The 15,354-nt window shown below is 42.7% G+C and overlaps 1 protein-coding gene across 3 annotated transcripts in view; it reads right to left on the bottom strand.

Annotated features, from left to right (window-relative positions):
- Positions 1-15,354, bottom strand: part of MRTFA (myocardin related transcription factor A) — a 157,622-nt gene that overhangs the window by 64,996 nt on the left and 77,272 nt on the right. For all 3 annotated transcript variants that reach the window (XM_083156644.1, XM_083156645.1, XM_083156646.1), the window contains 2 exons: positions 12,151-12,285; positions 151-401 (listed from right to left, as the gene is read on the bottom strand). In XM_083156644.1, coding sequence (XP_083012770.1) covers positions 151-401; positions 12,151-12,285 — 386 coding nt within the window. The remainder of the gene's footprint in view (positions 1-150; positions 402-12,150; positions 12,286-15,354) is intronic.

Consider the following 15,354-nt stretch of genomic DNA (forward strand, 5'->3'; position numbering starts at 1 on the left):
AAAACCTTTAAGGTATATGCTTAGGACAAGTCAAACTTACAACTGAAGCTGTTAAGAGGCATTTAGTTTTCCCTTTAAGTACTACGCATAACATCAGAGACAATTTACACTAATTACAAAATATGGCCCCTCTCACACAAACCAACTTACTTTGGAGGGGCTGGGAGGATTGTCTGGTAGTTGTAGTGCTGTTGCTGCTGCTGATTTAGGATTTGGAGCTGAAGAAAAAGCTGCTGTTGTTGCAGTATTTTCGCATAAGATGAGTCCATTGCTGGGGTACATTTCTGCTTTTGATCAGGGGGGATATACTGGTGATACTTGAGCTTCTTTACTTTGGGTTTGGGTTCCTTTGCTTTCTTAGAGCGCTGAGACTTATCATGAAACGGTTTTGATTGGGTGTTCTGAAGAAAAAATACACATGAATGACAAAAGTAGACTTAACTAAAATGCTCATGTGCTTCAAATGCTAACTTACATAAAATAAATTGGACAATTGTTTTAAAGTACATTCAATGTATAAAGCACAAAGAAAATGTATAGTTTTATGTAAATACATCAGGGAAAGTTTTCTAGGAATTCTAGGTTTGCTAAAGATGCATCCAGCTCTGTAAAAGTAGCATATGTGCAACATTTATGCCTCAAGAAAACAGCAGCCTTTGCCTTGGTTTATGTCAAGTGATAGTGCTAATAGTTATTATCTACATTGGAATACCCAATTTGTATATAGTATAATATTGTAGCTAAGTGTCTGGATTGTGTTAATAAATGCACCCCTCCACAAAACTTTAAACAGGCATTGACAGGCAACTTCCTCACCAAACCCAGCCAACGCCCATCCTAACCCACTGTTACATGCTCACTTTTATCACTTGTGTCTGTCTGACCCTCTTCATTAGAATGTAATCTCACAAGTGGGGCCCTATTCCCTCATGTGCTCTTTCTTCTTATTTTTACACTGCCCTTATACTTATTTTAGTATTGTCTGCTGATGCAGAAATGTTTATATACTGTACTTGTCCTGCACTGTGGCACTAAATAAATAAAAATAATAATAAAATGCAAAAATTGCAGTCACCATGAGTAAAACATAATTAAATACATACAAACACACAATGAAAGTGCAAACGAAATTCACTCAGGCAAAACCATTGTGTTCGGCTTTAAAATCAAATAAGACTATTTTTTACAAATATGGTACATAAATTGAGTAATTTGAATAAAAGGATGTGACTTCAATCACACAGACACATTACATTTTGCATACAATCGGTGGGCTTATTTTAGGAAAAAATTAGTTTTGCTCCGAAAGTTTCCAAAAAAAAATAAAAATCACTGCGTCCCACTTTTTACAAAAAGATTGAATAGCAAAACCCAGTGGCTGCTGCAAGCTTTAAAAAACAAACAAACAAAAAAAAAACATTCCAGCACACATTTAAATACACCCCCACCCTATTACATATCACCAATCTGCAAAGAACAAAGCCAACTCCAAAGGACAGGAACAGAAAGAAAGTAAACAAAAATATATATAGAAACACACAACAATGGGAAAATAAAAGCCCACACCAACACTAAATTCTTTACCTTTCATACACTTTAATGTGACAACTATAGCATAATGCCAGTTTATCATGATGACATCACAAAACATCCCCTTTTTGGTGGTTCAACTCAAAGCTTTACTCAAAATTGGCAGCAAAAACATTAAAATGGTATTTGATATTTGTGAAGGTTAAAGATTGACACTAGCCTTACAAAGAACAAACAGAAAATCTTCCATTTTCTATGAGAGATGCTTTTCCCCCATTACATAATGTGGTCAAAAAAGCTACTATTTCTTACAGGACTACATACACTGGCTGCAAATGTATCAAATTTTGCAAAAAAAAAAGGAAATACATCTGCACCTAATGGGAGATGGGCATAGATCTGTACTTTTAGAGACTGAAATTTTAAAAAGGTGTCCAAACCAGGAATTAGTTCCTATCACATGGTATAAAAGATCTGCCTGCATCTCACTAGTCTGAGCCCTGAGGAAGAGACAGATGGTCTCGAAACATGTTGACTTAAGACTAGTGAACTATCTTCCAAATGAATTACAGCAAGAGCCAGGTGAGTGTATATGTGTTGATCCACTGCTAGTGTAAGATCACACATTATCACCACTAGTAACTTTGCTTTTTTAAACTAAAGATCAAAATTCTAACTTTTACTATTATTGTGTACTATTTGTTGTTCCTGTTATTAAAATGATTTTATGAAGAACAAAGATACCTTGATATACGTTGAAAATCTTCACACCATGAGTATGGGTACGCCACCCATTCTTGAAAGAAACCTTGATGTGCTTATATTACAATTATTTATCGTGAGTACGGGTATGCCATCCAGTGTAAAGCTACCTTGATGTGTTTATTATAGCCTTATATTTAGTGAGTTGGGTACAGTGCCATTACACCAACCAAAATACAGAAAAATTGATTAATTCGGGAGTTTTTAACACGCTATATATGTGCATTCTTTTATCCACATATCGATCGACTGTATGAAAATAAGGAAACTTCGACAGGAATCCGGAGAATTGGGATAAAACTAGAAGGGGAGTATTATTTCATGATTTACCTATCCTGGTTCTTTCTCTCCTTACCACCTCCCCATTTATCCATTCTATGTCCATGTAAGGAGCACCCAAAAATCTAAGTAAAACCCTGTATACTGTAGAAAATTCATCCGGAGATCTGTAGGTTAGACCTCCACTCACTTAGATAGGCAAACCCCAAATCATACTAGTGCACGATATCCTTCAAAACAACCTATTCTTACATGAAATGGTCTTACTGAGCGTAAGGAAGGGATCGCTGTGTCACCAGGATAATATAAGAGAAAGGGATTCAAATAGTAAGTTCTTACAAAATCCCCTTTTCTCTTTCAATTATCCTGGTGACACAGCTCACATTGGGATGTTCAAGAGCCGGTCCTTTGGGAGGGTACGCTCAGGTTTGCAGTTCTCATCACTGCTCACCTGAATGATGCATCCTCCGATGCGAACTCATGGAACCTATAAAATTTGGTAAAAGTGTAAACAGATGACCAAGTGGCAGCCCTGCATACTTGTTCAGCCGTAGCACCATGGCGCACCGCCCAAGAGGCAGCAACCGACCTAGTGGTATGAGCGTTTATCCGAGCAGGCACTGGTCTGCCAACCTTAGAGTATGCAAAAGCAATCACTGATCTCAAACACCTAGCAATGGTCTGTCTAGAAGCAGGCCAACCTTTTTTGTGTACATCATACAAAACCAATAAAGAATTTGTTTTACGGACATCCGTCACACTGTCCACATAGATGGACAAAGTGCGAACAACATCCACATTTTTAAGATTGTCCCATTTCTTAGATTCCTCCGGAGGACTGAACACCGGAAGAACAATCTCTTGGTTCAAGTGGCACGAAGAAACCACTTTTGGCAAAAACTTTGGAACTGTCCTCAGTACAGCTCTATCCTCATGAAAAATCAAAAATGGAGGCTTACACAACAATGCTCCTAACTCAGAAACTCACTTAGCTGAGGCGATGGCCAGTAAAAAGGTACCTTTCCATGTGAGAAATTTCAAGTCAGCTGACTTTGGTTCAAAAGGAGGTTTTTGAAGCACCGCCAGCACCAGAGACAAGTCCCATGGTGCCACAGGCTGTTTATAAGGTTTCAATCTCATAACTCCTTGCAGAAAAGTCTTTAGCTCCGGGGATCAATGCCACTTTCTTTTGGAAGAATATGAACAAAGCCGAAATCTGAATCTTCAATGACTGTAGACTCAGTCCCGAAGAACATTAGTCCTGTAAAAATTCCAGTAACCTGGAAACCCTAAACCTGGAAGTGTGAGCCTTCTGTCTCTCACACCACCTAATTTATGTTTTCCACAATCGATAATAATTTGCCAAAGACACCGGCTTTCTTGCCTTAATCATAGTATTAATCATCCGAAGACCCCTTTTTCTTTCATCAAGAGCCATGCCGTCAAATTAGCCGACCTAGGTCCTGATGAAAGAATGGGCCTTGTCTTAACAGGTCCGGGCGTAGAGGTAGACCCCATGATGCAGCTGATAACCTCAGAATGTTGGAGTACCAAGATCTCCTTGGCCAATCTGGAGCTATCAAGATGACCTGAGTCCTCTGGGATCTCACGCTCTTCAACACCCGGGCAATCATTTGGAACGAAGGAAACACATAAGCCAACTTGACGGTCCAAGGTATCGTCATTGCATCCACTGCCCACGCCAGTGGATCCCTGGCCCTGGAACAGAACCTCGGTACCTGACAAATTAACCTGGATGCCATCAAATCCACTTCCGGCAGACCCCAAAGATCCACAATCTCCTGGAACACCTGAGGATTCAGATCCCATTCCCCTTCTAGCAGCTCCTCCCTGCTTAGGAAGTCCGCTTCCACATATTTGACTCCTGGAATAAACACTGCCGACAGAGCTGGGACATTGTCTTCTGCCCAACAAAGAATCCGAGACACTTCCAGCATCACCATCTTGCTGCGTGTGCCCCCTTGATGATTCAAATATGCTACAGCCGTAGCATTGTCCGACTGAATACAGATGGGAGAACCTTTCAGCCTCTCCTCCGCCTGGCATAAAATCTTCCTTACTGCCCTTAATTCCAATACATTTATTGGAAGAATCTACTCCTCCGTGGACCACAGACCTTGTAATCTCAAATCCAGTGTCACTGCGCCCCAGCCCCCGAGACTGGCATCTGTGGTGACCACCAGCCACTCCCAAGACTGAAGAGATCGGCCCCACTGGAGAGAGTTCACATCCGTCCACCACTTTAGAGCAACCCACATCTCTGGTGTCAAAACCACTTTCTCGGTCTTCATAGTCTTGGTGTTTCCTGACCAATGCGCCAATATGTTCCACTGGAACATTCGAGAATTAAATCTGGCATATTGCAGGGTCTCGAAAGTAGCCACCATCTTTCCTAACAACTTTAGGCACTGCCAAACCGAAGGGTCCTGCAGCCCCAGGATTTGCCAAACTAGTTGACAAATATCCTTTGCCTTCAATTCTGGCAGAAATACTCGATGTAAGTGGGTATCCAGTATAACCCCCCAAAATTGAATTTTCTGAGGAGGACACAGCTGAGACTTATGCAGGTTCAGAATCCAGCCGTGATTTTTCAAAAACTGAATAGCCTCTGAGAGGTCCTGTTGCAATCTTTCTGCAGACACTGCCTTGAACAGAAGGTCGTCCAAATAAGGAATAACCACTATTCCTTTTTGTCGGAGTACTGCTGTCAACACTCTTGGGACGCTGGCCAGCCCAAAGGGTAGTGCCTGAAACTGTAGATGCAGATCCCCTATTGCAAATCGCAGTAGAGACTGATGATCTGCACAGATAGAAACGTGTAAATATGCGTCCTGGATGTCCACTGATGCTAAGAATTCTGCTGGTTCTAGGCTCAGCAGAACCAACCTCAGAGATTCCATTCTGAAATGATCCACCCAAAAATACAGATTTAACGACTTCAAATTCAGAATTGGTCGGACTGGTAGTCCGGTTTGGGTACTAAGAATAGAATGGCTTAAACCCCTTCTTTCTCTCCTCTCACGGTACTGGGATCACCACGCCTTTTTGATGCGAGCCTCTCCGGTGAAAGGTGTAGGCAGAACTTGGAGGAACTTCCTTCAGGTTTATCCTGTAACCTTGGGGATACCACATTGAGAAGCAAAGGTTCCTGGAATAATAAGGTCCAAGTGTCCCGGTATTGCAAGAGGCGACCCCCACCCTGAGTGCAGATTGGGGAGTCTCCTGGCAGTCATGCTGAAGGCTTCTTTTCACCCTTTGAAGCCTGCTTTTTTGTACAGGCCCCAAAATGGGATTTTGGAGCTTTCCCTTTTCCTGTCTGAAAACGTCCTCTACTGGACTGTCCCTTAAATGAAGCACCTCCTCTGATGGAGTGCCGAAAGGAGGAGCGAAAGGCAGAAAATATCGAATGCTGTTTTGCTGCTGGTGTGGAAAGAAAAGTACTTCTCCCACCCATAGCCTGTTTAATAATGGCTTCTAACTCTGAACCAAACAATAAATCACCTTTAAAAGCCAATGCTTCTAAAGACTTTTTGGACTCATTGTCTGCATCCCATGCCCTGAGCCACTGCTGACACCTTGGATGCCATAGTAATAGCCTCCTCACCAGCCTCCAAATTGTATTCTGCCGCCGCTCTAAACTTTTCAGCTAGAGCAAAAACCTCTGAATCAGGTTGCAACATACCACACATGGAATTTGCCCAAACAATCATAGCTTTGGACACCCATGCTGAAGCAATCAATGGCCTATGGGTATAATCCACACCTTCAAAAATTGCTTTAAGACAACCCTCTAACTTTTTGTCCACAGGGTCCTTGAACACCGTACCGCCCTGCACCTGCAACACAGTAGCTTTTGATAACCTAGCTAATGGAGCGTCCACTAAGGGAACTTTTCCCCATAATTTGACATGCTCCTCCGGCATGGGATATAGGTTTAAGAACTTTTTTGGCATTTGGGGTCTCTTATCGGGTGTTTTCTAAGCCCCTCCTAGCAGGTCCTGTAAACCCTCTTCCGAGGGAAAAGTAATTGCCTCTCTCCTTTGTCTTTTGAAAACTCCCTGTGTATTGGCTTTATTTTCCTCAGACAAATTCAAAGCCTGTTTAACAGCTAGAATTAAATCATCAACACCAGGGACAGAACTTTCCATATCATTCCTCTGGTCCCATGATATTTCTTCCTCGCATTCTCCTTCCTCCTCTGAATCCTTATATAAGACAGGAGAAGAAGCTATGGAAAGTCTAGAGGCCATCTCAGGCTCCTTTGAAAACTGCTCCGTAAAGGTATTTAGCCTACCTATGCCCTGAGCAGTATCCTGCATCACCTGCAGAAAGGCAGGATCCATTTGAGTTAAAGGAAAAGAACCAGGAGATTGTTGAGAGGATGACAATGGCCTAGGATAATTAACCAGCTCATCCCTCTGTTTATTCAAAACCTGTACTAAAGCAGTAACAGATCTGCACAGGGCCGCAGCCCATGCAGGTTCAGGCTGTATCACCTCCTGAGCTTGTGCTCCTCTGGGCCCAGTCGCACATGCAGGGCAAATATCCCCTTGAGTCATTTGTTCAGGGGTTAAAAGAAAGTCCACAGACTTGTGTGATAAGGGCTCCCTCCCCCATACCAGCAGAATGCCTTTCAGTCATGTTTACAACACAGTACAAAAATGTCAGGCGACAGTACCAAATCAATGTATGCCAGTACTTATCTGTCTGCCGGGGACCCTCTCATGTACAGTGGGGTATGTGGCTCTTTGGCGCCATCTACCTCCTGTAACCGCTCCTGGCATGAGATCTCTCCTCTTCCAAGTGCCTCCCCTCGGCAGGGGGTCACTTGGAATCGCCCATCATCCAGGCTACTGTGACAGGCTGCAATCTCCTATGGAGTTCAGCCTGTAAGCCACAACCAAGATGGCGGCCGCCATCGCGGAGGAACTCCGTCACCTATGATCCCCACCTGCGGGGAGCCGGTTCTGGAGTGCCTCAGGGCCCAGGAAACTTTCCTGTAGAGAAGTTAAAAGCACTGTGCAGAGAGACCAGACAGCATCTCTCTGCACACAGGGTGCTGACAGGATGCGCTTCTGTCAGCCCCTGCTGCGCTATCAGTGTGAGGATTCTTATAGAATCCTCACACTGCGCCTACCTAACAAAGTGCAAAAATGTATAAAAAAAATAAACACCTAGCTAACTCTCTGTGTGGCTGTATCAGCAGCCCATTAAGCATAGCACCCACTCCTGTGGGCACCTAAAACGAACTGGGGCATGATGGGAAGCGGAAGGGAGGAGCCTGCCTCTCTGAAAAGGTTTAGCATAGGTGCCTGGCTCCGATGGACCCTCCTAGATCCCAATGTGAGCTGTGTCACCAGGATAAAAGAGAAATGAGAGGCACATAGATTAGATTTATGAGTCCGCCTCTGTTCAAACCACAAGAAATGGATCTTCACACTCGGTGATAAATGTGTGATGAAACAGTTTTCTAGGCTCATTGCATAGTGCAAACTACAAAAGGAGAGAAACATTTAGCTTCCAAAAGGTTGGACTCAAAAGCCAGGCAGTCAAAGCCACTAGAGCAGGCATTCCCAACCATGGTCCTCAAGGCACACCAACAGTGCAGGTTTTAGTGATATCCAGGCTTCAGCACAGATGGTTTAATCAGAATCCTTCAGATACTAATGAAGTCACCTGTGCTCAAGCCTGGATATCACTAAAACCTGCACTGTTGGTGTGCCCTGAGGACCGTGGTTGGGAATGCCTGCAGTAGAGGAAGGTGCATTAGGACCATGTGGGAGCAGGTTTGGACAAAGTGGAAGACATCATCCGGGACCTATTTAAAGTTTCAGCACGCCACCATCTGCATGGCTCATTGGAAGGTGTCTAGCTTAATATGATCTGGTCAGCCAGCCAAGACAGAATTAACTTTTATGAAAGCCAGAAAGATTGCCTCGAGCTCATGCAAATGACAGTGACAAAAGGCCTTAGATGTGAATATGTAATGCTACAGCACCTAATCCGAGAAGACTTGCATCTGTGGTCACAAAGATTGACCTTGGAGGAGATGAACGGGAACAATCCACCATTATAGAGATTGATGAGTGCTGTGTGACTGAACTAAACGAAGAGAAGGATGCAGAGCATCAAATTGAATTTTGCAGAGTTTCCCACTGGAATTCCCATTAATGGAACTTGGCATACTGGTCTCACTGGCTGAAATTACTGTGCCTAACAGCTTCATGCACAACAAGATTGACAAACAAGGTACTGATATGACTAAATTATGTAGGGGTCTGTGCTATGGACTCAGGCAAGAAAATCCTTTCTAAAACGTGTAAAAAAACTCAACCAGTGATCCTGGAGTGTCTGAATTGTGCAATATAAGTGCTGTCGTAACTAAGTAGCTAAACCTGTCTTCATGGGAAGATCGTCTAAATATGGTATGATAGTGATACCTTCTTTGTCCAGTGAGTTTTACATCACCAGTGTAATCTTGGTAAAGAGTAGTGGAACAACTGCAATTCTGAATGGTAGTGCCTGGAATTGATAGCAATCAAGTTGTAGGAGGCAAGAATGTCCTGCCCAAATCAGAACAATGAGATATGCTTTTCTAACATCCAATGAGGTCAAATAGTTGTTGGCTTCCTGCTGTGGATCACAGATCGAAGAAATTCCATACATTAATGATCTACCCACAACCTGGTGTTTACAGGAAAAAAATTTGCCTTTAGCATTCTGAACAAGGAATATGTTTGAGAAAAACACCAATTTCCATTCTAGCAGATGTACCGAAGCAATGATGCCATCTGAAAGGAGAAAATCAATAGTATGGGTCAATACCACTCTTCACCACAACCCAGGGAAGCGTGGTAGTGATAAAACATAGTGGCGGTGGACTCTTAAGGTCAATGAGCTAACCTCTGGAAATGGTGTGGGTACACCTTCAAGAATTGTCCTGTTGATACCCTACTTAACAAATTGGAGTGGTGTGCGCTGGATGTCAGTGTAAAACTATTGAAATCTATGGTCTTGTAGTGGGTATTGGTTATAATCGGTTTTCCTCATAGAATATCTTAAAAAATTCGAACTGGTTTTTACTATAATATTTGAATTTAAAGTTATGCTGGTTGTTATTGATGTTTTGTGTGAAGGCGTTTAAGTGATGTTTTGCCACTCTTTCAAATGAAGAGAGGGCATAGGGGGTATTCAATCCCAGGCGATTTCCTGGCCAAGCAAAAAATCAGCAATAATTTGCCGACACGTGTTTTCACCCATTTTTGAGTGCATTTTTGCCAATGCCGTTTCAATTAACCAAAATTCGTTAATTCGCTGCAATTTCTCTGATCCACTCTGTCTTCTCTGATGCTGGATTTTTTGCCCAATGGCAAAAATTCAGCACTGGGATTGACTAGGGCAAGTCGAATTTGCCTCAAAAAACGGATGAAAATTGCAAATTTTTCGCCTGGTGAAATATTTGCCGGGATTGAATACCCCCCTTTTTCTATGAATCTTTTCCAGAGGATGCGATTTGCACCAAGTTCTCTTCTGAACCAGATCTAATGTTCCTCCCACTGGGCATCTGAAAATAATGCCCAGCACCCAGGCATCTGAAAATTACTAACACTCCGTGAAAGCACCAACCAGTTTCCGAACTGGAAGAAAATATTAACCCAACATGTGTTAGAAGCCAAGGCTCCGGAAAATGCCTACAGTAAGTGTCTATTGTCGCTAAGAAATCTATTCTTTGATGCAGAACCCATCCATGAAAATAAAGGCCCTTACACTGCAGGTGTGAAAAATGTAACATGTGCAGAAAGATTTTAACCTGCACCTCTACCCTAATGTAGGTGCTGCTGCTCCCCCCATGAGGCTCCACTAACGGGGGAATGTGACCTTCGTAAACCATGCTACATACAGTGCAATTTCATATGTCCCTCCTAACACACCACTTTTCTAATAGGCAAAACAGGATGAGGTTCTCAAAATAAGCCACGAGAAGATTCTGCCCAACAGAACTTGCACTCCTATCTAACTGGCCCCCGCTCTGCAGACCGTACTGAGGTACAGACTGAAGACACTGTCTACCCTGTTTCAGCCATGTCTGCTGCTTCGCTGTCTGGAGACGCCCATGACCATATGCCCCAGCTACAGGGTGAGATTGCGGAAATCTTATCCCACGTCCGGTCACTTCCTACTAAGCAGGACCTGCGGGTGCTCGAAAACAGTCTCAACGAATCTTTGCAATCTCAGATTTCCTAGATACAACATGAAGTTTCTCATCTGGGCTCTCGGGTGCTTACTATTGAAGAGGACTGCGACACGATACATTCCCAACTATCACGTCTCCAGGACACAGTTACCCAACAGTCTACAACAGGCATGTCCTAACTATGACCCTCCAGCTGTTGTGAAAATAAAAGTCCCATCATGCCTTGCCACAGATTTCCTATTAGGGAATGACAAAACTATGGCAAGGCATGCTGGAGGGCCACAGTTTAGACATGCCTGGTCTACAAGTATGAGAGCTATGCAAACCAAATTAGACGATCTGGATAACAGAGGACGCAGGAACAACATCTGCATTCGTGGCCTACCGGAAGATGTCCCCCCTCTGGCCTCATAGATGCTCTCAACAAGATATTCTGGGAAATCCTGGGTCTAGACCTGAACAAATCAATTGAGTTTGATCAGGCACACAGAGCACGACACCCGAAAAGCCCAGCTTCTTAACGCCCACGGGATGTGATCTGTCGAGTCCACTACTATTTGCAGAAGGAAGATATTCTCCAGAGAGTCCGCTCGTTAGAGGGGGTGGAATTCAATGGCACCCATCTATAGATCTTCCAGGATCATTCCTGGCGCACGCTCTAAAAACACGGACTGTTGAAACCCCTTACAGAAGCACTGCATAAGAAAGACATCAAGTACAGATGGGGCTTCCCACTCTCTATTCAGGTTTCCCACGGAGGCAGACTCTTCACTCTCCAGACCGCCCTGACTTCTGCTCATCATAGGGACTGGACACCATCACTCTCCCAGACTGGCAGGCTTTCTCTCCCCCGAATGCACTGCTCTCTACCCTCCCAAGACAGGCCAGATGGGAGCAAGTCCAACATGCTAAGAAAAAGCCCAGAGGAACCAAAGCCCCCGGGGCAGCTGAACCACTGTGAACTCCTTGTTCTCCTTTATTGTGGCCTACTTTATGGTTATTAAGTCACACCTACTTCCGGTTATAAGGTACTCAAGCTTCAAAAATTATTGACTTAATTAACCTACAAATTCCTGAAACTACACAAAGTTTTTATAACTTTAGTTCTCAGGGGCCCCAAATGCAACAGCAATAAACATGCAAGGAGTGTGATGTTTCAGATATTGCTATAAGATTTAGGACACCAATTTGTTGCATAGTAAAGGTATTCCATTAAAAAAAAAAGTGCCTCTTTCAGTCTAATGGCTACATAAACTAAACCTTGCCCACATCTTGAACGCTATTTCAATGATGCCTTAATATTAAATGTTCCAATAACAAAAGTTGAAAAGTAAGATTTCTCATCTACCACAGCTATACCTTACTTTTATGAAAGATGGGAAGGATTTGTTAGCTGTAGCAGAGAGGCCATTGGCGATGTTCAATGTCATGGTCTGTGGAAGTTCAGAAGCATGTGGCTTTTCTGCATTGTCTGACCCAAGCTGCACCCATGCAAAAGTCTGTAAAGAAAAAAAAGAGACAAACTGTACAAATTACATCTATATAAAAAATGTTTATACTATCAAATTATCCAACATATTTGAGAATGTATGTATACGAGAGTAAGCAGTTCTTTGTTATATAACATTTTCTGGCAAGATGCTAACAATGCAAGCTTACAATCCATCCAAATCACATCATCATTTTAAAAGCACCCATGCACACCCCCACTATCCACGTCACCCCGAAGCATGGCGGTTACGCGTCCTCCCAACCTTTTCATACCCCCACTATCCACGTCGGAGTGGAGTTGATTTTCTAAAGTGTCCCAAAGCGTGGCAAGCGCAGCGAGCCCCGCGAGGGGACGTGGATTACTTTACATGTATTCCACGTCCGCTAGCCACGCTTCGGGCTCGGTGGCTCGCCACACTTTATTAAATCAACTCCACTCCGACGTGGATAGTGGGGGTATGAAAAGGGCGGGAGGACGCGTAACCACATCCGCTTGCCACACTCCGGGGTGACGTGGATAGTGAGGGTGTGCATGGGTGCTTTTAAAATGAAGTACCATCACATCTCATGGTATGGGTGCTTATACAATGAAAAATAGCATGCGATGCGATGCGATTTCACTACGCAGAATAGCCCATTAAGCAAATCGCTTAGTGGGCTCCCTGCTAATACACAATTACCGTATTTTTTTATTGATACTGTACATACTACAAAGAATAATAAAAAAACAAACTCAATGGAGAAACAAATTTTCAATTTAGTTGCGCATATTGAGTCACACAGAACACCAAAGGTAGAATTAAATTGGGATCAATATTTTCAATAATTAGCCATTAGTCTAAAACAGTCTTTCCAACTAGTTGTGAAAATAAAACATTTGATTTTTCCAAACTAATCACTCAGTGTAGAGGAACTTTCCCCCCAACTGGAGAAGTAGGTGAAGAGTATATGCTTCCTTTTGTGATAGTCACCTCTCTCTCCAGCATACCTGATCCTCAGCGCAGGACAGCGGAGAAACATTACCACCATTACCTCACTGCATCCGAGGATGGGAACCACTCAACTAAAGTGGCAAAATAAAAAAAAAAAAAAAATAATCTATTTTTGGATTGTATTTCAGTGAGAAGAAAATTTCAGAAGTGTAATTTTTTTGGGGAATAACTATATACAAGGATTTGCCAAACAAATTTCAGTTATCTACTTTTCCTAAGTTTTCAATTAGAGCACTGTGAAATCCCTTTTTTTTTGTTTTTCACCTGAATTGACCTCTAATATCTTCGGTGGGACACCTGATAAAAATGTCAAATTCACAACATACACAGTACTTATGATGGGTAACTGCAAAAAAATAAATAAATGGAGTTGGATATTCAAAGTTAAGGCCCCCATCTACCAGTGCTATCTGGGCACTGTTTATGTTATTCTGACACATTGCTGCGACCGATCGCCTGAAAAGTATCATAAGGCATGTCCTTTTCCTGCAATTGCGATTTGAGGCGGGTAAGTTAAATCAAAGAATCCAAGCCAGTGCAATCAAATAACTCAATAAAATGGTTGCATAGCTTGCAGAAAACCATTGTTTAGGTCTGTAAATAAAGAAAAAGGTCTTCAATGGGCCAAACACTGTTATTGGACACTGAATCAGTGAAATAGTATTCTTTTATGGCCTTTTCTCTGTTGTGATTAGCTTTTTTTTTTAAATTTCATTTCATGTTCTAAATTAATCATTGAATTAAAAAAAATATATATATGAATCAATTTTGAATAAATAAATGAATGCTTTCCCTGCCTTCCACCACATACACTTTTGAAAACATTATTTCTATGGGGTCGTACACAAATGAGTCCTAGCTTGTTTTACCTGCTAATCATGGCAAACGCTCATCATTTGTAATTACAGAAGGGAGTGGGATTGCTACACGAGTAAATATAATCAGATTTATTAAATTCTCAAATTGCTAAGAAGAAAAAAAAAATTTTTTACCCTTCTGATGAACCAGTGCCTCAGGCCAAGAAAAAGCATTATGATACTGGCACCTTACGCAACCATAGGTGCGTCTCTACACAACGAATTGACCAGCATACTGTATGAGAGCTGATGATTCGAATATTAGTGACATTATCTACCAGATGTATGTGACAGAGAGCATTGCTGGTCAGAGCTGCTGCATCTCCATTCTTTGCTGCTATTGAGAGACCAATTACCCAGACTGTGGTATGACAGTTAGCAGACCATCTAACACCTATAAGTATGTATATAACATCACATAAATAGGAAGCATATGTTATAGAGGTCCTGGACATTCGGCACAGGTGAGTACGGATTACTATCTATCAGTTTCCATTATTTGAAGTCACGGAACCGTGTTTCCGGCTTATTCATATATTTCCACTATTTGAATAAAACTGGAAAAATAGTGTAAATCTGGATAATATGGATACCAGCTAAATCTCCACCAATATATACTTATTCATAAAACAACCATCCAGGTGGGACCATTAACCCCTTCAGTGGTAATCCCGAAAATTTTCAGGGCTATGCTTCAGTGCTAACACTGGCATTACTGTAAAATTGGTACTGCTTTCCTAGCACGGCGCCCATCTCATTGATTGTATGCCTTAAGTTTAAGGTACTGATTTTATATAGTGTGGCGAGCGCAGCGAGCCACCGAGCCCGAAGCGTGGCGAGCCCCGCGAGGGGACGCGTACTACTTTACATGTATTCCGTGTCCGCTCGCCTTGCTGCGCTCGCCACACTATATAAAATCGGTACTCTTTACCTAGAATGGCGCCCGCGATTGGCATCGCGGGCGTCGGGGGTAAAAAATCGCGGGCATCGCGGGTACATAAAAAACGGGTGCGACGCGATGCCCGCGATTTTCCCATAGGGATCAATGTTAAAACTGTGATTGGACGCGATTTTACTGTTAAATGCCTCAATGCCCGCGATTTGGCCATAGGAAACAATGTTAAATGGGCCACAGAGCCCTAATAGTGCCCTTGAACTGTGAAATGGCCCCCACAATTGTTAACGCCACCCCACGATCAACGTCAACCCGAAGCGTGGCGAGCGCAGC

Source organism: Crinia signifera, chromosome 8, assembly GCF_055691185.1.
Source record: "Crinia signifera chromosome 8, ASM5569118v1, whole genome shotgun sequence".
In the NCBI taxonomy this organism is placed as follows: Eukaryota; Metazoa; Chordata; class Amphibia; order Anura; family Myobatrachidae; genus Crinia; species Crinia signifera.